Source organism: Macaca thibetana, chromosome 1 (genome assembly GCF_024542745.1).
Source record: "Macaca thibetana thibetana isolate TM-01 chromosome 1, ASM2454274v1, whole genome shotgun sequence".
Classification (NCBI taxonomy): domain Eukaryota; kingdom Metazoa; phylum Chordata; class Mammalia; order Primates; family Cercopithecidae; genus Macaca; species Macaca thibetana.
Window position 1 is genome coordinate 184,437,061 of NC_065578.1, and position 23,876 is coordinate 184,460,936.

A 23,876-nucleotide genomic window follows, 5' to 3' on the forward strand; every position below is an offset into this window, starting at 1 on the left:
AATTCAAAGAAATGACTCTGTGAAAGAGGTAGAAAATAAGCTCAGACTTTAAATAAACGATGTGGATCAACAGTGTGGCCTAACAGAAAGAGAAAAACAGCACAAGCTATAGCAATAAGGAAGGGACGTACAGAAAGCCCAAAAGTTTTATCTAAAAGCAGCTTACAGCAACTAGGTAATCAATGACAGACAGTGTGGCATAATGCTTTGGCATTAGATTCAAATTCCAGTTCCACTACTTAGTACTTAAGTGCTAAGTTAAGTTACTTAAGCCTAAATTTGTGTTTCTTCAGCTACTGAGTTACTTAACATTTCTTCAATTAATGAAATACAATAGTATAGTTGTACTCAACACTTACTAATTTCTTCCAACACCCTATTTTCATAGCAGAAGAACCTTGCCAGAGGCAGGTAAAGTGATTTGTCTAAGTTCACATAGCTAGTGGAGAGTCAGAGCTTCCTTGTTTTTTACTTAGTTCAGGGTTATGTTTGTTTTTAAACCACACCACATCAATTAATAAGAGTGACCTTATACAGAGAAGAGAGGTCATTTTGTAGAATAGGAGGATATGACATTATGTAACATCAGAATTTTAATATTTAAAAGTATTAAGTATCTGAAAGAATTTCACTAACGTTTGGTAATTATATATAAAAGCTGTTTCATCGTAAGATACATTACACAGTAAGACATAACATACTATAACAACATCAAGTTTCTTGTAAGTTTAAAACCTTCATTAGCAACTTAATAAGTAAAATGTTTACAAATTCTTCTAGGCTATAAAGAGTATTACATTACTTAGGTGGCTGCCTCCTGACAAAGTCTAGCTCTTGTTCTTTGTTAACAAAAACCAAACTCATCAGCCTGCAACTATTTCTAAGTGAAGTTGAGCACTATTTTTTTTCGGTATTCAACTTAAAAGATCTCTGGCCAGCAGACTAAAATGTTTGTTTTATAATTGCCCGCTGAACTATGATAGTTTGTTTCCAGATGGTGCCCTTCCTTCAACCTGCACACAATCTCTCCTTGTTTGAAACTATTCAACCTCCTGCTGATCCCACCCCCCTATTTAAGGCTACAAAGAGGAAATCCTAAGGAGGAGATTCCCGCCCCCAGTCTCCAGCAATTTTTGGTGATGTAATATGTGGGCTGAACTTGAGTCTACTGAGAAAGAGGGAATCACTATTCAGGGGTACTGTATATACAATCTGGGTCAGCTGCAGCTGGTTACTGCATTTCTCCATGTGGCAGACAGAGCAAAGCCACAACGCTTTCTCTGCTGGATTAAAGACGGCCCACAGACCCGAACTTCTACTATACTACTTAAAATTACACAGGTGGCTCGTCAAATTCAATTGATTAGTATTGTAAAAGGAAAAAGAAGTTCCTTCTTACAGCTTGGATTCAACGGTTCAAAACAAAAATGCAGCTGCCATTAAAGTCACAGATGAACAAACTTCTACACTGATTTTTAAAATCAAGAATAAGGGCAGCAAGTTTCTGGATTCACTGTATCAACAGATACAAAAAGGTATTTAATATATCTTTCATTTATAAATATTATGTATAGTAAATGCATAACTATTTTATATTTGTAGTAGAAATTTCAGAATCTTTTACTAAACAAAGACCTTTAGAATATACTAGTTTATCTTATCTGAAAAAGGTTTTATCTTGCAACTTGACATAAAAACATTAAGTACTGTGCGATGGTTAATGCATTATTTGAGGTTCAATTTAATGATATTTAGTGTATATGATTACAGACTGATACATGCATCCCATGCTGGGTTTCTGAAAACAAGTGCTTTAGTGACAGTAGAAAGACATTTTAACAAGTAACAGATTAAATGTATAAGGTTTATAGCACAATGATTAAAAACAAAGGAATACAAACTAAATAGTCATGAACGCAATTAGTTTCTCTTCTTGCAGCTACAGTGTGTGTGCTGAAGACATACATGAACTGTTGGATTTCTCAGAGTGTAGTCATAAAACAAAGCTAAGATATAAAAATAGTTGAAAGTCTTTGCAACAAAATCTCAATTACAGTATAACCAAATATTAAGCAGAAATTCTTGTACAGATTTAAGAGTAATCTATGGCATTTCTTGTTCCAACTCAAAATTTTAAATAGCTTTCCAGGCTTACATGTAACAGTAATTTAATTTGGATGACAGAAATTAACTTGCTACAAATGGAATTACGTGGAAAAGCGAAGTTATTGATATACACATAAAAGCATTATGTAAGTAGTCAGTATTAACAATAGAAAATAAGAACCCAGAAGATGTAATTAATTAAATACATGACTAAAAGGCTAGAAATATGTAATATTTTTAGATAGAAATAATTTTGTTAAGCACACATAAGAGGTTTCCTTCAATATTCTATCTGGGAGCTTTTTTTACATGCATTATAAAAACTATTAAAGATAAAATTACTCGTTACCTATAGTATGCCTTAAACCAAAGACACTTACGTTTGTTAGATTTGGGGCTCCTTTGGCCTTGTAAAAATTAAAGATATTAATGGTTAAGAATCTTGAACAAGCAAATAATGGTAAAGCTAAAATTTTTTCCAACTTTGCTTTCGTGTCCTTTCCTTAAAGATTTAAAACTGTAAATACTGGCAGGATTTCTGTTAAACACACATTTTACAAGAAATTCTAACAAAATTCCCAGCAATAGTGGATCTGAAATACTGTCATCTCTCTTTTTTATTGTTACATGCTATGGAAAGTGCAGGACTTTATTAAGCCTCAGTTCTTACTGACACTGTCTTAAGGCAAGCATTTAATCTGAACCCCAAATCACACAGATAACTATTTATCCTTTTCTTAAATATATCCAGGCGATTAGATTGTTTTCAAGTCTCTTCCCAGAACATATTTCACAATCTAGAAATTCTTTATCTAACATATCCTGAATGCTTCATAAATTTAACTTCGTTGCCTCATGTTGTTTTCAGTGCATGACACAGCCAGTTAAATGCCTCTATGAGTTTACCATCTGAAAGGAGGCAAATCTTGACTTTCGTTTCTTCTCTCTACTAGCTGGCAATATAGCAACTATGAAGAGAAATGCTACTAATAAAATTAACCCAATGCATAGAAGACCTTTTTTTCTCTTTTAAAAATAACTAAGTAAAGACTTAGATTTAAACATAAGTATTCTATAACTAATTTATAACATTCTCTTGGGGCCTAGGAAAATTTTAACATATACAGCAAGTTTTATGAGGTAACACAGATTTATGGATCTTTCGCTTCAAAACAGAATATATGTGAGAAAATATTAAATAAGAGAATGTTTTTAGAAAACATAACAGTAAATGTATTTTTAAAACCAGTTCTTTACTCCTGACGTAGCTAGTCTACTACTTAAGAAATGTGGCTCCTTGCCCTGCTTTAAGTGACAGTGAAGCCAATATTTTTGTATTATTAAAAAAACTGTATTTATTTAAAAAATAAACTTTTAGTTGCCTCCTTTAAATGCTAATTTAGATCACTTTTTCTTGTGGTAAACAGTGATTTATCTTATGATTTAATCTTATAGGAACCACAATGAGCCAAGGCAGAATACACACAAGGAAGCTGCTTTTATTTTAATTTAGATTAGCATTTTGGTGTTTTTTGTTCTTCAATGACAATACTGATGCTAAGTCCTAACAGCAGTCTTGGATGATGCACTTTTAGCTGTTCTATAAAAATCTGTGTCTGGTATTAATACGAGCTGTTCAATCAGAATATTACTAATAAAATTCTATTTGTTTTAGAGTTTTATATTACTTCCTGCATTCTCCCTGCTTTGGTAGTTTATTTCATAGCAAATATTATTTAAGTAAAATAATTTTCTGATCTAAGAGTTTCCATTCTAGTATTAAAACGAACGGACTTTAGCAGTAGGTAAGTTAAATTAAATATATAGGAAAAATGATATACATGTGCCCAGGAGTATGACGGCTTTTGTTTTCTTGTCCCTAGTTTTTAAAATAACCCATATCTAAATTCCACGAATCTGGAGATATAATAAATATTTTATCGGTTTTTGGTATAGGTAACATATATAGTAAAAGTCTATTTTTAAAAATAAAATAGATGACTGTTTCTGTCTAAATTTTCTATATACGTCAGAAAGCAAGTTATGAAAACATAAAAAGCTAAAAAAAACCCACGTGTGCTTTGGCTATCAGTCAGCAAAAGAAGGCCTCGATAGAAATACAGATTGTTACGGCCTCCCTATCTTTTGTTTTCATTCCCTCTCTTGTTGGTAAAATAATAATAATTCTCCATACTCCATCCATATTTGCCTTATTTTCATTATCTACCCGTTTTGAAGACACTATTCAACTGAAAAATACCAAAAACAAAAGAACATGGTTTTAGAAAGTGAAAGTAGCAGTAGTCTTCATGACGATAGCAGAAGAGTCTATATTTCATTGACATGACCTTTGTTTTCGGGAGGGGGCCATAATCATAGGTTAGATATATAACTACCAGCTGACAAAGTACATATGGAGGGAAAGACACTGCAGCAGAAAAGTCTGAGATGTAAAAAATGATTTGGCAGAACTTGGACACAAATTCTACCAAAAATTATCCATAAACACTTTTGTATAATTAAGTAACCAGTCAATGAAAATGGATATAAACCAGGAAAAGGCTGTGAAAAACAAGAAACATAAACTTAAGACTCCTCTGTGGTTATGATATGACTAGGGTAAAAATCACAGGTTTAGAAAAGTTAGGAGTAGAAGGTTTGAATCCCATTTGAGTGATTTAGCTTCTCAAGGATTTTACTCCTTTATAAAATGATACAGCATTACTTCAGTGTTGTAAATGCAAATAGTTAACATGTGTTAAGCTACATAAATATAAGGGTTTGAAAACATGAACTCTGAAGTCCTCAGCCGGGATTCAAATTCTCGCTCCATCACTATGAACCTGTGTGACTCTTGATAATAAGGTGCTTAACTTTTGGATGCCAAGTTTTCCATCTGAAAGTGGGGATCATAATAATCTACTTCATAGGGTTGTGGCGATAAGTAAAACATGAAAATGGCTTAAAACAGTGCCTAACACTGAACAAGCACTCAATAAACATTAATTACTGTTATTGTTGTGTTGTTATTAATAACAGGCATAAACGACTTAGGAGTTGGTTTCTTAAATCAAGAAACAGGTACTTATGTGGAAATTTGGACAGAAAAGCTCTGTCTTAGGGTATCTACTGCCATCCTTCAAAAATGGCAGATAGGTATCAAATTCGCAAGAGTGAAAAGGTGGCCTGTAATAGACCAGCTCGTTGGTAGATCTGATGGAGTGAACATACCTTACCCATTCTACTGCTGCTACTTTTGTGGGAGGTAACTCAAGAGAAAGGAAAAAGTATTGGCTCTTGAAACTGTTACCTCAGAAGAATTTGTACTATAAAGAAGTATTTCTCATCTGCTACAGCAAAAACGAAACATTCCAAGCACATATTTTAGTATATGTGCTGCTGCTATAAATACTGACTATGGGCCAGAGAACCCGATCTAGACCTAGTTCTAATCCTTGTGTGGCCTTAGCCTTCAACATGCAGAGTACAAAGAGGTTCTTGAATGACAGGGTCTCTAAGGCGTTTCCAACTCTGACATTCATATTCAATTACAGATATGTTTCTTTCCTTGGTAATGCACGTAGAAAATTACTAACATTGTACTAAAATACAGTTCAGTAGAACTTCTGTTAGAAGAACAAATCTGCTGAATCATCTATAAGCTTAGAGTACATATAATTATGGTTCAGGAAATATAATTACCCACAATGACTGTGAGCATTCTATCATTCTAAAACCTGTCACTAATCCCAAAAGGAGATGCTATAAAAATAAAAAGCATATGATGCTAAAACTATCTGGGTTTAGATTTGTCTAAAATCTTTAACTTTATTGAACATTTTAATGAAGAAGACATAATTTATTACAGAGGACCAATTTAATTGGAATTGCATGGTATGAATCTAAAACATTGGCTAGTAAAGTCACCTGGTAATTGTAATACTGGTTAGACAAGAATGTTTTAATTAATGCCTTACAAACACTGTGTACCATTTTCATAGTCTTAAGGTAGTGAGCTTTTTAAAGGTAAGAAAGCTATCTTATCAGGGTCTCAAAAGCCTCAACAGCACTAGCAATGTACCTTTGCACAGAGTGGACACTGACCAAAATCTGCTCAATAAACTGGGGAACAAAAAGCATTACAATAAGGTGATAGCTGAAAGAGCTATTCTCTGAAACCTAATTTTTAAACAAATGCCAAAGTACTACAACTTAATATTAAAATTAAGAAATTAATAAAGTTAATTCTAGCCTAATTTATTAACACCAATATTCAGTTTTCCCTCAGATAGTTTTTAATATTACTGACTTTAATGTAGATTAACATGAATTCTTTTTGCTTTTTCCCCTTCACTGATTTGTTTTTCAAAAGACATCATTTTACAACCTCATTTCAAAATGAAGGCTTTTACCTGGACCCTAGGTGTGCTATTCTTCCTACTAGTGGACGTTGGACATTGCAGAGGTGGACAATTCAAAATTAAAAAAATAAACCAGAGAAGATACCCTCGCGCCACAGATGGTAAAGAGGAAGCAAAGAAATGTGCATACACATTCCTGGTACCTGAACAAAGAATAACAGGGCCAATCTGTGTCAACACCAAAGGGCAAGATGCAAGTACCATTAAAGACATGATCACCAGGATGGACCTTGAAAACCTGAAGGATGTGCTCTCCAGGCAGAAGCGGGAGATAGATGTTCTGCAACTGGTGGTGGATGTAGATGGAAACATTGTGAATGAGGTAAAGCTGCTGAGAAAGGAAAGCCGTAACATGAACTCTCGTGTTACTCAACTCTACATGCAACTATTACATGAGATTATCCGTAAGAGGGATAATTCACTTGAACTTTCCCAATTGGAAAACAAAATCCTCAATGTCACCACAGAAATGTTGAAGATGGCAACAAGGTACAGGGAACTAGAGGTGAAATATGCTTCCTTGACAGATCTTGTCAATAACCAATCTGTGATGATCACTTTGTTGGAAGAACAGTGCTTGAGGATATTTTCCCGACAAGACACCCATGTGTCTCCCCCACTTGTCCAGGTGGTGCCACAACATATTCCTAACAGCCATCAGTACACTCCTGGTCTGCTGGGAGGTAACGAGATTCAGAGGGATCCAGGTTATCCCAGAGATTTAATGCCACCACCTGATCTGGCAACTTCTCCCACCAAAAGCCCTTTCAAGATACCACCGGTAACTTTCATCAATGAAGGTGAGTAACCTCTTACTGTAAAACGTGGGAGTATGAGGTTAATATTTTTATGCTTTATCAAACAATGCTCATAATAAATGCTTATTCTTCATTTTGTGATGTTATTATACATGTACATTAAAATTTCTATTTTTGTTTTTTATTAATATAATCAAGAATTGAACTTAAATACATCTCCTCTTCCAGCTCTGAATTTCTAGAAGGTTATAAAAACTTAGTGTACTCTGTGAAAAAAAACAGTCTTCCATCCAAATTCTTATAATTGAGGGGCTACTATTCTTGAATAAATCCATGTTCCCCTCCGAACCACTCCTGTGCGCCATAACCATCCTATCAGCTTCTAGCTGGGTCGTCGCTGCTACCCAACAATTCTTTTATTTACCTCCTGCTGCTTGTACCATCATCTTCTTCAAAAGAAATACGTAAAATTTTGCTTTCACTCTCTTCAAGCTGTAATCACACCTCATTATCTTCACTCTCAGCAGATGACTCATCTACTACCATACTGAGTAAGTCTAATCAGGTCCTGAGTTTTGTTCTTTCTTATCTTGAAAGCATCTGTACAAAAGCCATACCTCTTGCCCTCAGCCTCAAGAAGAAAAGGTATCGCTCCTATTTCCAAGGCTAAACAATTAGTACTGCGTATACTAAGAAACATAAATGTTCATTACTATAAAAAAAACTATTGCATTGATCATGCATGATTCCAAACTCCACTTTTAAATTTCATTTCTTTCTCTCTTCATGCATTCAACATCAGTCACTGATCTAGCTGTCCAGAAAGCAAAGATGAATAATTCATCTTTGTTTCAGTTTACTAAACCCACTGCTAACTTTCTGATATTTATTTTACACTTGTATCCATTTTCTTATAACTCATTCCCCAGAATCCTTTACAAGCTGATTTGCTTCCTAAGAGTGGAAGGGAAAACCCAAATGCCCCAAAGCAATGAGTAAATAAATTGCAGCTCATTCACTCATTGAAAAGGCAGGTCATAAAACACATACTATGAAATAATTTTAAACAGTAACAATAAAAACAAAGAATAAAACTAGAAAGAAATATATCACGAAGTGGTTTCATCTCTGTCAGTGAATACCACTTGGCTGTTCACAGCCCTGCTTTCCTGGCCTTCTCCATTTTAATATTCTTCCTTCCTTCCTATTTCTTTAGGTCCTTCACTGGCATCTTCTTCCTTCTATGCCTTAAAGTCTTTCTTCAAGATACTCTACTTTAGAATATTTGGCTTCAAGTATCACCACTGCTCAGATGATTCCTGAATGGAGCTCTCCCTCCTGATTTAACCAAAGCTAGATGTTAGCATTTGGATATTTCACCATTACCTCAAATGCTACTCTTTATTGAAACACCTTCTTTCAGCTTATCTGTCAATTTAGCAGATCTCAAGGCTTAACTCAAATAATACCTTTGATGTTATGACTTCCCAGATTCAAACAAACATACCTAGGTGGCTCTTTCCCCAAATCACTGACTATTTCTTAAACATGTTTTCTATATGATATTACATTGAAGTTAGTTATTGATACGTCTGTCTACTTGTTGGTCTGAATGCTTCTGGAAGATAGTTAACTGTCTTTTCACCACTTGATCTCAACATCTCTGTTTTGGTTAATGTTGTCACCCCTTTCCAAATGAGGTTGGCTCATCTTTGATACTTCCCCAGCTGCCCCATACATAGGCCACTGAATTCTACCCAGGTCTCCTTTTTGGTCTCCTGTGTGCATGTCCCTCATTTCTATTCAGAGCTGGAACTCTCGTTTACATTCAAATGATCCACAGCAGCAGCCAGAAGGCAGAGATTCCATAGGCTACCAGCTGTGTGATCTTCAGGGAAAGAAAATTATCTGTGCCTCAATTTCCTTACCTGTGAAATGGGAATAACAGTATTTACCTCGTAAGATTTAACAATTGAAGAGTGCTTAGAACAGTGCCTGGCACTCAAATGTTAGTTCTTACTATGAACTGTATAATAGCTTGCCAACTGGTGTAACTCTGTTTTCTCTCTCCATCAAAATATATTTACATTGCCAGCAGATCCATCTTCTTAAACTACTTACATATCTGCTTTCTGCAAACAGAAAAAGTCCAATTTGCTTAGTCTGGCTAAGTATAATGTCCTCCTAAAGACTCAAGCCTACTTTCCTAGTGGACCTTCCACTAGTTTCCTTCACAAAAACCATCTGTTCCAATAAAATAAATCCACTCATTTTCCCCTAAATATTTTCCAAGCTTTCTGCCTACTCAAAGAATAAGGCTCAAGCCAAACCAACCATCCATCCATCCAACCAACCAAATAAATAAAATGCAACTCCTCCTTGAGGCCCTTGTTGACTCCCACAGGTTTGAAGTGATTGTTCCTCTCCATGAATACCTCTACTCTCTGTAACACATGTAAGACATTATGTATAGTCCCTCTTGAATTATCAGTTATCTTTACATACACTCAGCATACATCTAACTAAGATGCTTTTCAACTATATTATAAGCTCCTTCCTGGTAGATGGTTACTGTGTCTTATCTCGTACTTATCTGCAGTTGCTAAATATGTGTTAGCTGATTTGGTAACATTTTTATAGAGCTTCTTAAAATTGTCATTCCAAAGACCCTCATGAAAGTAATATGTTATATCATACTGGATTTGTTCATTTTATACTGTTCTAAGTTACAGTAGCAATAGGCCAGAGTATCATTAAATTAGGTAAATAATGATCATTATTAATATCCTCGCTGGACATGGTGGCTCATACCTGTAATCTCAATACTTTGGGAGGCTGAAGCAGATGGGATCACTTGAGGTCAGGAGTTTGAAACCATCCTGGCCAACATGGTGAAACCCTGTCTCTACTAAAAATACAAAAATTAGTTTGGCGTGGTGGCGTGTGCCTGTAATCTCAGCTATTCAGGAGGCTGAGGCAGGAGAATCACTTGAACCTGGGGGGCGGAGGTTGTAGTGAGCTGAGATCGTACCACTGCACTCCAGCCTGGGCGACAGAGTGAGACTCAAACAACAACAACAAACAAACAAACCTCAACCCCTTTGATTTCCAAAGGAAAATGTGGTGTATTAAGTGATCCACTGGGTACAGAAATGAAAAACAGAAAATTGCTTTTGATATCCTTTAAAAAATTTTGTTTTATGTAAGCTTTTATATAATTTATCAGTAGTTTGTATACGTAAGTTATAAACAAACATAATTAAGCTGTGTGAATTTTTTTTAACTGATGAGGTATACGATTACGTAAGTATGAAGACAACTGCCAAGGAGTATTCTACGTGATCCCTGAAGCCTGAGTGGATGGCATAACCAATTCTAGCAGAAATCATTATTCACATTTTTAAACACTGACAAACTTTTCTAAGAAAATGTTTATACAAAATGAAACATACCAATTCTATGTTTTATTATACACTGAGCATTAGTACAAAAAAAACCCACTAATGCTACAGAATTAAACCTCATGTTACGGATTTAGTATGTCAAAAGTCCTCTTAAACACATTTTGTTTTAATGAAAAAATGGTGAACTTATTCCCAATAAACCTTTCTTTAATGCAAAAATTAAGGGCATGTAACTTTTTTCTGTTATTCATTATTTGTTTTATGTAAACATTAACTTTTTACTTATTTTACTCTATAAATGTTGATCTCTTAAATTCAAAGGCATAATTTGCTACACCATAAGAATTACTACACTAATTAGTACATTAATGAACACATAAGGGAAAGAGCATGGAATTAAGAACCACTGGTTCCACCATTACCTTTGTTATGTAACCTTGGGTAAGTCACTGCCAGTTTGTGTTTTCTCATGTGTCCAATGAGAGTGCTGGACTGGATTATTCTAATATCCTTTTCAAATTCTAATATTGTGTGATTCTTACTAAATTAAATTACTACAAGCAACAACAAATAGGCTAGCTATTTTCTTTACATAATGTGCTCAATTATTCACTTATGTTATTTTTACGTCTCTCTGGAAAAAGATGTCTCAGGCTGTTAAGGTGCTTTCACAAAAAGGGTAAAGATGGATGGCTACTGGTGTACTTATGTATGCTCTGGCACCAAGAAATTCCTATTACTGTACTTTACATGTAGGTACGTGGTCATTCTAAAGTCTCTACGTGCATAAGGTGAAAATAAACAACAATGTATATTTTAAGAGGTGTTTAGCCAGTTACAAAAGATAAACACTGTATGATTCTACTTATATGAAGTACTTAGAGTGGTCAAATTCATAGACAGAAAGTAGAATTGTGGTTGCCAGAGGTTATGGGGAGGGTGAATGGGGAGTTGTTTAATGGTTAATAGTTACAGTTTTGCAAGATGAAGAGTTTTGGAGAAGGATGGTGGTGATGGCTGTACAATATAAATGTTCTTAATGCCAATAAACTGTACATTTAAAAATGGTGAAGATGGTAAATTATTATGCATATCACATTTTATAAAAGGTGTTATGACCATCTTTTATTTTCTTTAAAAATGGTTATAAGAAAAATTTACCTCAAAAAAACCCATGAATTTATAAAACATAGTATTTAGATAAAAAAACATTTTTCAAACACATTACCTTCTTCTCTACCTTAAAAACAAAATGTTTGAGCATGTAATAATCAGCCTGACAAGCTGCAATCAATGAAATTCTTGACTGTTAATGTTATTTGGTGCCTGCATTTTGGGTTAGTCTTTTATAAAATAAAACATTACTCTTTTACAAATAGCATATTTATAAAAATAAGTTTATTCTTTGTAGGAGAGCTGAGTGGAGAAAGTTCCTTCACCATGCGTAAAAGCATAGATCTGAATATCAGTAAACTTGGATTCTGGCAAAGCTTTCTGGGGTTCAGTAGCCTCTTTTGTAAATAAATTGTTGTGATGATTAAACGAGGGGGTGCAGGTAGAAGTGTTTTGTGTATGATCTGGCATGGTTTGACCACCATTAATTATTACATATGTTATACACTTCCCTTTATGTGTCTTTCCTTGTCATATTAGGTTTATGAGGACATAAATGGTAAGCTTAAAAAATTAAAACTTTGTAGTGGCGGGCGCCTGTAATCCCAGCTACTTGGGAGGCTGAGGCAGGAGAATCGCTTGAACTTGGGAGGCGGAGGTTGCAGTGAGCCGAGATCACGACACTGCACTCCAACCTGGCAACAGAGTGAGACTCCGTCTCAAAAACAAACAAACAAACAAACAAAAAAAGTTAAACTTGGAAAGTAGTCATTAGAAACTAAAAATATGCTTTTTAGTGGTAGGGTTATTTTAAATCACCAAATATTTACATTTTTCAAATTATTTATAATGCTTCTTAACATACCTTTTAGGTATAATTGGTTTCAGTGGAATACTTATACTAACATTTAATACAAAACAAACAAAACAAAAAAACTAGTTAAGCCAAGGTGCTGTTGGAAAATGACTGTATTAGCCAGTTATGAGAAAATAATTGATAAATTCTTTAATAATTAAAAAAATAAAAGTTTGGTTTGCTAAATACAGTTTAAACATACAGATTAATAAATTAGGTAATTCATATTATTACAGAAAGACCCTACTGTCACTTTAGAAAGTATTTGTCTCAAACGTCCCACTCCAGAAATGTTGAATATATTTATCTGAAAGTTAATGCACAACCCAACTGAAAAGTTTACCTCTCAAAAGATCCTACTTGGTAACCAATAATTTGAAAGCTCTGAATTGGTTTACTGTTTCTCTTGTCACAAAAAGGATTCTCTTTGTAATTTTATAATTAAAAAGTTCTTTTTACAGAACACATATGTTACAGATGGCTCCCAGTAAAGCTGCTATTCAAAGTATGAAATCCTTTTTTCTTTTTTAACTCGCTGTTCTATTCAAGATATGGGTTCTTAATAAATACGTCTTGGGAAATAATGTGGCATGACTGGTCAACATTTTTCTTTCTATAAATCAGAGGTATTAATACGGTTTCATTAGCCCTATGTAAACTTTAATCCTCACATAAACTGAGGAACAGAGAGACTGGTTCTTCAAATTCAATGTACAGAATTCCAGCTGCCTGCTTTGAGAAGACTCTTGCAAAAAAAAGTTAATACTATGCTTAGTTTAAAAGAAAGGTAATTCCACTTTATACCTTTTGAATCACCATGAACAAATTCCTGATTCACATATCGATCAATTTATTTCTGAAAATATGCAAACCTTTAAACTAAATCTGGCTTCTCAAGAATAAAGCTTAAAATTTTCTATTTGTCATTTAACAATTTCTATCAAGCAATGTTTTTTATGGTGCAGAAAAAGCAGTGAAAACATTTAAGATAGGGACAATAGATAAGTCTAATTTTAGGGCAGAAAGTAAATAGGATTTGCAAGTAATAATGAGAAAATATTTCTGCTAGGATCAACAACATACACTGGACTAGGACAGGTTAATGGTATGTTTATAAATACAAATAAATATTGAATTCTGATATTTAATATCTTTACTGAGGAGAAAAAAGTAGCTTTATGCACTGCTAAATTTTATTCATATGTTCTGGAAAAGAACTTCAACTACATTTTCCTAAGTCTAGCAGATATCCAACTGTAAACACAAAGCCCACTGCAAAAAATGGGTTGAAAATTAAAGCTGAAGGTGATCTTAAATTTGCATAATTGAAGTCTTATCAAATCAAAGCTGGATTCAGAAAACTCAGAACTCTCCATTTGGCTTTAAACAGCTGAATGTCTATTAAATAGCAGAAAATGAGTATAGCTCTATGGAACAAATGATACTTGACAAATATTCTGTCAACATTCAGAACACTGATGTTTCTAAATATTCTGCAGCAAAGCAAATAATCTAATAAAAGTCCAACCTTTGAATATATACTTAAATGTAAACTGTCAAAACTATACTCAAATGAATGCATAGTAAACATTTATGAAAATGATATTCATAGAATAAGCAATACAAAGATAACATTTACAGAATATGCAAATTTATAAAATGAGATAAATATTTATATGTTGTAACAAAACTACTTTCATGTGTGCATTAACTATAATACTAACAGGTTTTAAAGTAAGAGCGATGCTCCTTAGAGATCTCAGCTAGTTCTTAGACTTTGCTACCACATGCCCTACATAACTCCATCAAAGTACTTGTCATATTATAGTGGAATTCTCTCTTTCTTGCGACTTCTCCCACCCTGCACTTGACTCTAAGGTTGTTTCTTTATCCTTTGAGCCTAAAACAGTCCTTAGCCTATAGTAGATGCAGAAAGGACATTTCTTGAAAGAATAATGCAGAATTAAGGGAATTCTGGGAACCACGCCTACTAGGAATCACGTAGTTTTGTAACTACATATCTGAATTTCTAAGGGGGCTCAAACTGTGAATACACACTGAAAGATAAAGTCCTTGTCTATGAATACTGTAAGTAAACAAATATACTACCTGCATTACATGAGATAATCTAAGAATGAACCTGGGAGTCATAATTCACTTTTCCTTCCATCTCACTCCCACATAAGAAATTAAAATTCTGTAAATTTCATCTTTTCTGAAATACAAGCTCTTTACCCTTCTTCCTACTTGACTACAATGCATGTTTCCTATAATGTGAAGTAGCCCATATGTGACCAGTGAAAAGGAGAATAGTGGTAGCAAAACAGAGAGGTTATATTGGTTTACATGGGATTTTTTCCAAACATATTAATGTTTTGTGCCACAGGTAACTGCAGCTGAATATAAATTATGTTAATAGCTAAAATTAGCTACTATTTTTAATGCATGTATTTGCAGAACATGAGGTTTTTCAGTAATATTTATCTGCAGTAGAAATGACTGTACATTCATCTTTGGTGAGCTATATTAAATTTATTAAATAAGCAGATATTAAATAAGCTACTTAAATTATTAAATAAGCTACAATTATGTGTTAAGATGAGGAATAAAAGAGAAATGAAAGAACAGACAATTACCGATGATGACTACTTTGTTAGGTATAGTGTTAAGGGCTCTGAATACTTTCACTAAGTTGAGTCTATCCCAGGAACACAAGGTTGGTTTAACATTCAAAATACAATCAATGTAAAGGCTGGGTGGAGTGGCTCATGCCTGTAATCCCAACACTTTGGGAGGCTGAAGTCAGAGGATCACTTGAGACCAGGAGTTCAAGACCAGCCTGGGAAATATACCAAGACCCCATTTCTCCAGAAAAAAAAAAACAAAATTAGCCAGGCATGGTGGCACGTGCCTGTAGTCCTAGCTACTTGGGAGGCTGAGGTGGGAGGATCACTTGAGCCCAGGAGTTTGAGGCTGTGGTGAGCTATGATTATACCACTGCACTCCAGCCTGGGCAACAGACTCCAAAAAAACAAAACCCAAAACCACATATATATATATATGTGTGTGTGTGTGTGTGTGTGTGTGTGTATATATATCTGGCAAAGTATAAATAACACATTTCTCAAAATTTCAATAATCCTCTTATCCTTATAGTATAGAAATTCTTATAAGAACTTTACTTAACTCTCACATATTTCTAGTAAAATATAAAATTTGACAATAAGAATTTTTATACATTCTTTGTTCTAATATACATATTTTATATATTTTCTTCTAATATATACACTTTTTTGTTCTAATATAGATTAGATATAATATACATAATATATATGTATATTCAATGTAATTCGTGTACTAACAACAAAAAGAAAAACCCTATCATCATCTCAGTAGGCAGATAAAAAGCCTTTGATTCCTGTGATGTATCTAGTTAGAAAAGAAATTAAAAAAGAAAAAAAGATTTTAAAAGCCTTTGAAAAAATCCAAAATCCATTCATGATAAAAACTCAGCAAACTTGACTGAAAGGACAGTAATTTTAAAGTAGTGGTTATAGCTATTTTCAATATCTTAAAGGAAAATCCGTTTATAATGAATGCAAGATAGGGCATCTCAAAAGAGCAATAAAAACTATGAAAAAAAGAATCAAACTGAAACTCTAGAACTAAAAAATACAATACTTAAATATAACCCAAGAAAGACACCATAAATAAGGCTTTCCAGTTTCTCTAATTTTTACTAGTCTATTTATGGACATTGCATTATAATTTTTAAAAATTTAAGACAGAAAAATATCAATGAACTATAATAAACATGTGGACTAGAGAAACTGATGTCCTCTTGATTTTTGTGTGTAGTTTTCAGTTTCCTTGTATTTAAAATGAGTAATTTAATTAACAAAAAATTATGGACAGTTTCCTAAGGGTTTAAACACTGATGACATGAAGTCAAAAAAAAAAAAAAAAAAAAAAAAAAAAGAAAAAAGTCTCTGTCCTCAAGGAATAATCTACAAGGAAGAGCTTGTAGTCTCTAAGAACCCCTTCTATTGTTGTAGTTGTGGAACTACCCAATGAGATTAATTCTATCCCAATAAGACCCAAAAGGAATACTGAACATATCTGGCAAAGTACAGATAACACATTTCTCAAAATTTCAACAATCTTATTAACCTTATAGTACAGAAATTCTTGTAAGGACTTTACTTGACTGAACTCTCACATATTTCTAGTAAAATATAAAATTTGACAATCAGAATTTTTATACATTTTTTGTTCTAAGAGATCTTTAGGGTAATTCTTTTTTCTAAATCCGTTAATATATTTTGCATGTTTATAAAAAAGGCTTGAAACACTGGAGAAGGATGAAACTAAAGAATATTCACTAGATCCAAAAATGTGGAAATCGCAAGTTCAAGAGTCAGAAACCCTAAAAGCAATTTCACAAAATTTGTAAAATTTGAAGAAATTATAAGTGGATTAAAAATGGAAAATACCTAAAACTATGAAATAACATGAGGGCAAATGCATGCAACACAGCAGTTCAGAGCAGAGACTCTGGGATTAGATAGGGATTTATGTCTAGGGTTTACCATTTTCTATGACCCATGACCTTAATTAATTGTTCTATCTCTAGAACATCTATAAAGTATCACCAGATAACTGTAGGTTAAATGAGAAAACTAGTATTAGTCATATAGATTGATACAACTCTTTAGATAGGCATTTATGCTAACATTCCTGAAATGTGTTCTCATGGGCTGTTAGTAAGTGTTGTTGGGGGAAATTTAAGATTCTATGAGTTTGGGCATCTGGTTTATTTCAGGGCTTCTCAGTCTTTAATATGTAAATGCACATTGAGAATTTCCAAAAGGGAAACATAATATTTTGCATTTCTAAAACTTATTTGACTGACCCCATTTGCAATGAGTATCTCAAGGTACTAGTATGTTCCACTGAAATCAAATTTCTAAAACTGTGACTTGGGTACTATGTAGGACTATGAATAAGTTGATATCCTCTAATCCAATAGATCGATCCCTCAGCATTTTTATAATATTAAAAAGTGAATTCAATAAGAATGAAGACACTTTGTGCAGTGTTTTTATAATAGCAAAAATCGTAAGACCTCAATGTCCAATGATAGAGAGAGAAAAATATATCAATGTCAAGGACTATTATGCAGCCAGAATGGAGACTATAGCTGCATGAAAATGTTAAGACAATCCAATTTTCTACGTGTATTAGGATTATAACAATATAAAATATATATATATATATGGACAAAGAAAAGAACAGATGAAAACAAAACAAATTAATGTTCCAGACAGAACTGGAGTCACCCTTTTATTTAGTTTATATTTTATAATATTCTATATATGATAGACAGTGGTTAACTGTAAACAAAGACACAAAGGTAAGAATCTTGATTAAAAACTTTTAATACGTCTCTTCTCATATTAAGTTTGCTGATAATAAATGATATTTAAATTATAGGACCATTCAAAGACTGTCAGCAAGCAAAAGAAGCTGGGCATTCGGTCAGTGGGATTTATATGATTAAACCTGAAAACAGCAATGGACCAATGCAGTTATGGTGTGAAAACAGTTTGGATCCTGGGGGTTGGACTGTTATTCAGAAAAGAACAGATGGCTCTGTCAACTTCTTCAGAAATTGGGAAAATTATAAGGTAAATCAGTGATGCAGTCCTAAGGGAGGTAAAACGAACCCATTCTTGCAATAATGCAAGAAACAAGATGCTATGCAATAAATAAGATACACAGTTAAAAATAACTATCCATATGTTTTTTCATTATCTACATCTGTCAAAAAAATGATTCTCATCTCTAGTTTTAAAGTGAAAATTAAATTGTAAAAAGAAAACAGAAGATATACTTTAAAATGATCCCTTTCAGTTTGGATGACTTATACTTACTACTTTACAAAAATTACTATTAGGAAAGAAATGTTGGGCTCTTTAAATGAACATGAGAGAGACCAGGAACCCTTTTTAAGGATCTGGGTAGTATACTAGCTAATATTTTTAGTAGCTATGGATAAATTTTATTCTCATTTGCCTTTGTCTTAATTTGTAGGATTTGAAGCTAGGTCTGCAAATGATTACTGACACATTAGAAGCAAAAAAAAAAAACAAAAAAACAAAAACAAAAAAAAAAACAGAATGACAATGTGTGGCTTATAAACCTCAAGTGACCAACTAAAATGGAAGCTCACATTATCACTTAAATGGCCAGTATCTTTATGCTATTGAATGTTTAACACTTATCTATAAAAATGTTTACTATATACTTATTTATGCACTCATGTTTCTTCACTTATTAACAGAAAGGGTTTGGAAACATTGACGGAGAATATTGGCTTGGACTGGAAAATATCTATATGCTTAGCAATCAAGATAATTACAAGTTACTGATTGAATTAGAAGACTGGAGTGATAAAAAAGTCTATGCAGAATACAGCAGCTTTCGTCTGGAACCCGAAAGTGAATTCTATAGACTGCGCCTGGGAACTTACCAGGGAAATGCAGGGGATTCTATGATGTGGCATAATGGTAAACAATTCACCACACTGGACAGAGATAAAGATATGTATGCAGGTAAGTATGAAAAACTTTCATTCTTTGTAGAATAATCATCTTCTATACATTAAATAGAATCTACTAATATATATGCTACTAAAGTCTTTTCAAAAAGGTCAGTTTTGGTCACTGTAACAGGAAGTATAACCTACTGAAAGAAATAGCTTTTAAGATCTCTTCTATAAGGCAATCCCAAAGTGTGATCTATGTGAAAAACAAAGTTCTAGGAAAAAAACACAAAGCAAAACAGAAACACATTCATCTGGAAATAAAGTGCAAGTGCCTACAATTCATAACAACTTAACACCTACCATGTGCCAGGCACTGTTGTAGGTGCTAGGGATATAACAGTGAATAAAGTTCCTGCCCTTTGGAGCTTACTCACTGGAGGAGAGACAAAACAATTTGTTAGGTGGCAATAAGTACTCTCAAAAATAAAACTGAGTAAGAAAATAGAAAGTGGTGGGCAGCAAGGCCTGGGATGGGGGCTATTTTATATGGGTTCGCCAGGAAAAGCTACTGTGAGAAAGTAACATTTGAATAAAGACTCGCAAGGAGTGAAGGATGCAAGCCATCTGGATACATGGTGTAAGAGCATTTCTTTGAGGGGGAAAACCAAGATGACTGTAACATGTGGCACAGGAATAACAAAAAAGCTTGATTCAGAGGGGAAATTAGTATTTTCATTAGAAAGAAACAACTAGACCATCCACATAATTTCAAATTTAGTTTTCATATGCTTTTGACTTTTTAACCCAGCTTTCTGGTCCTGATAAACAGATTCTCCCTCAACAATTCTCCCCTATCCCTGCCCCAAACTGGTTTTTCTCTCCAGCTGTATTTTGGCAAACAGCACACAGGTCTTTATTTTAACCAATTTCACACTGGTAAACAAGAAAAGAAGAGAGATATGACCATAACTTATGTCTTATTTACAGAAACCCATTTGACTGCTGGTTTTATTTTACTTTGTATTATTTTTTGCTATTTTATTTTGAAAATTCAGTTTTCCTCAGACTTTTACCTTCTTCTGTATCTTTCCTTCCCAATTTCTTCCTCTGTAACTCTTTCACATATAAACACTGCTTGCATCTACTCTGCTACCTAGAAAATTAAATCCCCCTTTTTTAAAAAAGGCACATTTTAAGCAAGCAAAGAGCAAGATTTAAAAAAAGGCAATTCAAGTAATCTTTCAAGTAGTTGATGCAACAGCAATAAAAAAAGTGAAGACATTTAAAACTGCTAAGATAAAGGTAACTGGAATTAGTAAGGGAAGTTCAAATTAAAGGCAGAATAAGTTTTTGATGATTGCAGAGTACCACACCTAGAAGAAACTTTTACGTTTATATCTATATTTTTTCCTCAAAGGAAACTGCGCCCACTTTCATAAAGGAGGCTGGTGGTACAATGCCTGTGCACATTCTAACCTAAATGGAGTATGGTACAGAGGAGGCCATTACAGAAGCAAGCACCAAGATGGAATTTTCTGGGCCGAATACAGAGGCGGGTCATACTCCTTAAGAGCAGTTCAGATGATGATCAAGCCTATTGACTGAAGAGAGACACTCGCCAATTTAAATGACACAGAACTTTGTACTTTTCAGTTCTTAAAAATGTAAATGTTACATGTATATTACCTGGCACAATTTATTTCTACACATAAAGTTTTTAAAATGAATTTTACCTTAACTATAAAAGGGGAACCTATAAATGTAGTTTCATCTGTTGTCAATTACTGCAGAAAATTATGTGTATCCACGTCCTAGTTATTTTAAAAATTATGTTGACTAAATACAGTTTGTTTCCTAAAATGTAAATATTTGCAAATCTTAGCTATATTTTAAAACATAACTAAATAACATGTTCAAGATCCTTAACAATTTATTTAAAATCTAAGATTGCTCTAACTTCTAGTGAAAAAAATATTTTTAAAATTTCAGCCAAATAATGCATTTTATTTATAAAAATATAGACAGAAAATTAGAGAGAAACCTCTAGTTTTGCCAATAGAAAATACTTCTTCCATTGAATAAAAGCTATTTCAAACTGAATTTGTGCCTTTCACATGGAATGATTAAATCTGAATTCTTAACAACATATCCTATGCTGATTTTCCCAAAACAACATGACCCATAGTATTAAATACATATCATTTTTAAAAATAAAAACCCCCCACAAATAATGCATGCATTATTTAAATGGTCAATTTATAAAGACGAATCTATGAATGAATTTCTCAGTTTTCTCATATTTCTTCATATGATATGCTGAACACCAAAATCTCCAGAAATGCATTTTATGTAGTTTTAAAATCAGCAAAATATTAGTATTACAATATTAGTATTACAAAAATGCAGAATATTTAGTGTGCTACAGATCTGAATTATAATTCTAATTTATTACTACTTTTTTTCTAATTTACTGATCTTACTATTATAAAGAAAACAAACCCCATCCTATCTGCAATTCAAATCAGAAAGTTTGGACAGCTTTCCAAGTATTAGTGCATACTTTGAACAGGTGGGACTAAAATTCAAGGAATTGGCTGTTTTCCCAATACTGAGAATTCAACAGCTCCAGAGCAGAAGCCACAGGGGCGTAGCTAGTCCAAACTGCTAATTTCATTTTACAGTGTGTGTAAAGCTTAGTCTCACAGTGTCTCTGCAATCAACAACTTTACTAGTGACTTTCTGGAACAATTTCCTTCCAGAAACATATATTTACTGCTTAGAGGTGACTTTCCCTTAATTTATTTGTGAGGTTAAAATTTTAAAGATAGCTCATGAAACTTTTGCTTAAGCAAAAAGAAAATCTTGAATTGAAATGTGTGAGGCAAACTATGCATGGGAATGGTTTAATGTGAAGATAATCATTTGGACAACTCAAGTCCATCAACATGACCAATGTTTTTCATCTGCCACATTTCAAAATAAAACTTTTGGTGAAACAAATTAAACAAAATATCCAAACCTCATAGTGGCATTATTCTTTGTTTTACCTGTGGTCCTCTTAAACTGGTTTTTCAGTCCCTCTCCTCTTCCTCCAGAACCGAAGAATCTGTAATAAGATTCCTGGAAGGAACTGGGCATCTAACTGCTATACCAAATCTTAAGTGAATAAAACTTTACCAAGGCATCTCAGTTATTGAAAGCACTATATCATTTCATTTAAACACCCAAAACTTTATCAAAGACAAGTCTTACAGAATTTTCACAGAAGAACATTATTAAAACTAGAATGTGAAAGTCAACACACAACCTTGGAAAACTAGGCTGAATGCTAAACTGCCTTAGCCAATGGGCCCATTCTGCTCTACTTCAGAGAGCTGATTTATTTTACTCTGAAGTTCCTAGACAGCATAATAACTTGGGCAACTAAGTTTCTTGAGAGAAGAAAATAAGAAGTGGTATTATATGATAGTTAGTTCAGGTTCTGAAGTCAGAACTGCTTGGGTCCCTAGCCCAGCTCTACTACTTGCTAGTTGTGTTACCTTGAGCAATTTATAAACTCCTGGCTCAGCTTTCCTGGCTATAAAATGGAGTATAATATCTAGCTCATGTGGTTTTTGTGACGATCAAATAAATGAGTTGATACAGGTAAAACATTAAGAATAATGCTTGACACATGTAAGTACTCAGTAGATTTAAACTATCATATTATTACTACTCATCTACGTACTTTCTGCAATACAAATCATAGCACCTTGCATAGAGTATGTGATTAACAAATGTGTTTTAAAAACAATATCCGGGCTGGGCGCAGTGGCTTACGCCTGTAATCCCAAGACTTTGGGAGGCCGAGGCAGGTGGATCACTTGAGTTCAGGAGTTCGAGACCAGCCTGGCCAACATGGTAAAACCCCATCTCTACTGAAAACACAAAAATTAGCCAGGTGTGGCACGTGCCTGTAATCCCAGCTACTCGGGAGGCTGAGGCAGGAGAATTGCTTGCAGTGGGCTGAGATTACGCCTCTGCACTCAAGCCTGGGGGATACAGTGAGACTCCTTCTCAAAAAAACAAGACAAAACAAAACAATATCCAAGTTTTTGGATATGAAATTACATTGATACATTATCTTCACTTGCAAATCTAACAGAGCCATGCCAGCTGTTACATCAGGCAAGTAAGCGGCTGGACTACAAATAAAAAGAAACTCTTCTTAGAGACATAGTATGAACTTCAGCCTAAAGACAGTCTTGCGAAAGACCAGGTTAGCTCATTTGTGTGATAGGCAGGGTCCAAGAGCTACCTACTTTGCAGGTCATCTAGGAATAAAGATGGGTTTGCCTTATCTTTGGCAAGATTGAACAACCTTCCCTTAGAGCTGGTTTATAGAAGGATTCTTTTTAAAAATTTTCTGTCTTTTTTTTTTTTTAAGACAGGGTCCCACTATGTCACCCAGGTTGGAGTGCAGTGGCACGATCTTAGCTCACTGTAACCTCGAACTCCTGGGCTCAAGCAATCCTTCCACCTTAGCCTCCTGAGTAGCTGGGACTACAGGAGCATGCCACCATGCCCAGCTAATTTTTGTATTTTCTTTGTAGAGATGGGGTCTCACTATGTTGCCCAGGCTGGTCTCAAACTCCTGGCCTCAAGTGATTCTCCCACCTTGGCCTCCCTAAG

General features: G+C 34.0%; 2 protein-coding genes across 8 annotated transcripts in view; one reads left to right on the forward strand and one right to left on the reverse strand.

Annotated features, from left to right (window-relative positions):
- The window catches only part of RALGPS2 (Ral GEF with PH domain and SH3 binding motif 2), a 242,347-nt gene that overhangs the window by 48,944 nt on the left and 169,527 nt on the right, over positions 1 to 23,876 (reverse strand). The window lies entirely within an intron of this gene.
- On the forward strand, positions 880 to 22,228 carry ANGPTL1 (angiopoietin like 1). Of its 2 annotated transcripts, XM_050783553.1 has the most exons (5): positions 880 to 1,535; positions 6,479 to 7,327; positions 18,152 to 18,345; positions 19,002 to 19,272; positions 20,623 to 22,228. In XM_050783553.1, the coding sequence occupies exons 2-5, from the start codon at positions 6,505 to 6,507 to the stop codon at positions 20,808 to 20,810; spliced, it is 1,476 nt and encodes a 491-aa protein (XP_050639510.1). In that variant the 5' UTR covers positions 880 to 1,535; positions 6,479 to 6,504; the 3' UTR covers positions 20,811 to 22,228. The 2 variants fall into 2 exon arrangements, with proteins under 2 accessions (XP_050639510.1, XP_050639511.1); XM_050783554.1 differs by lacking the exon at positions 880 to 1,535 and having other exon boundaries at positions 6,290 to 7,327.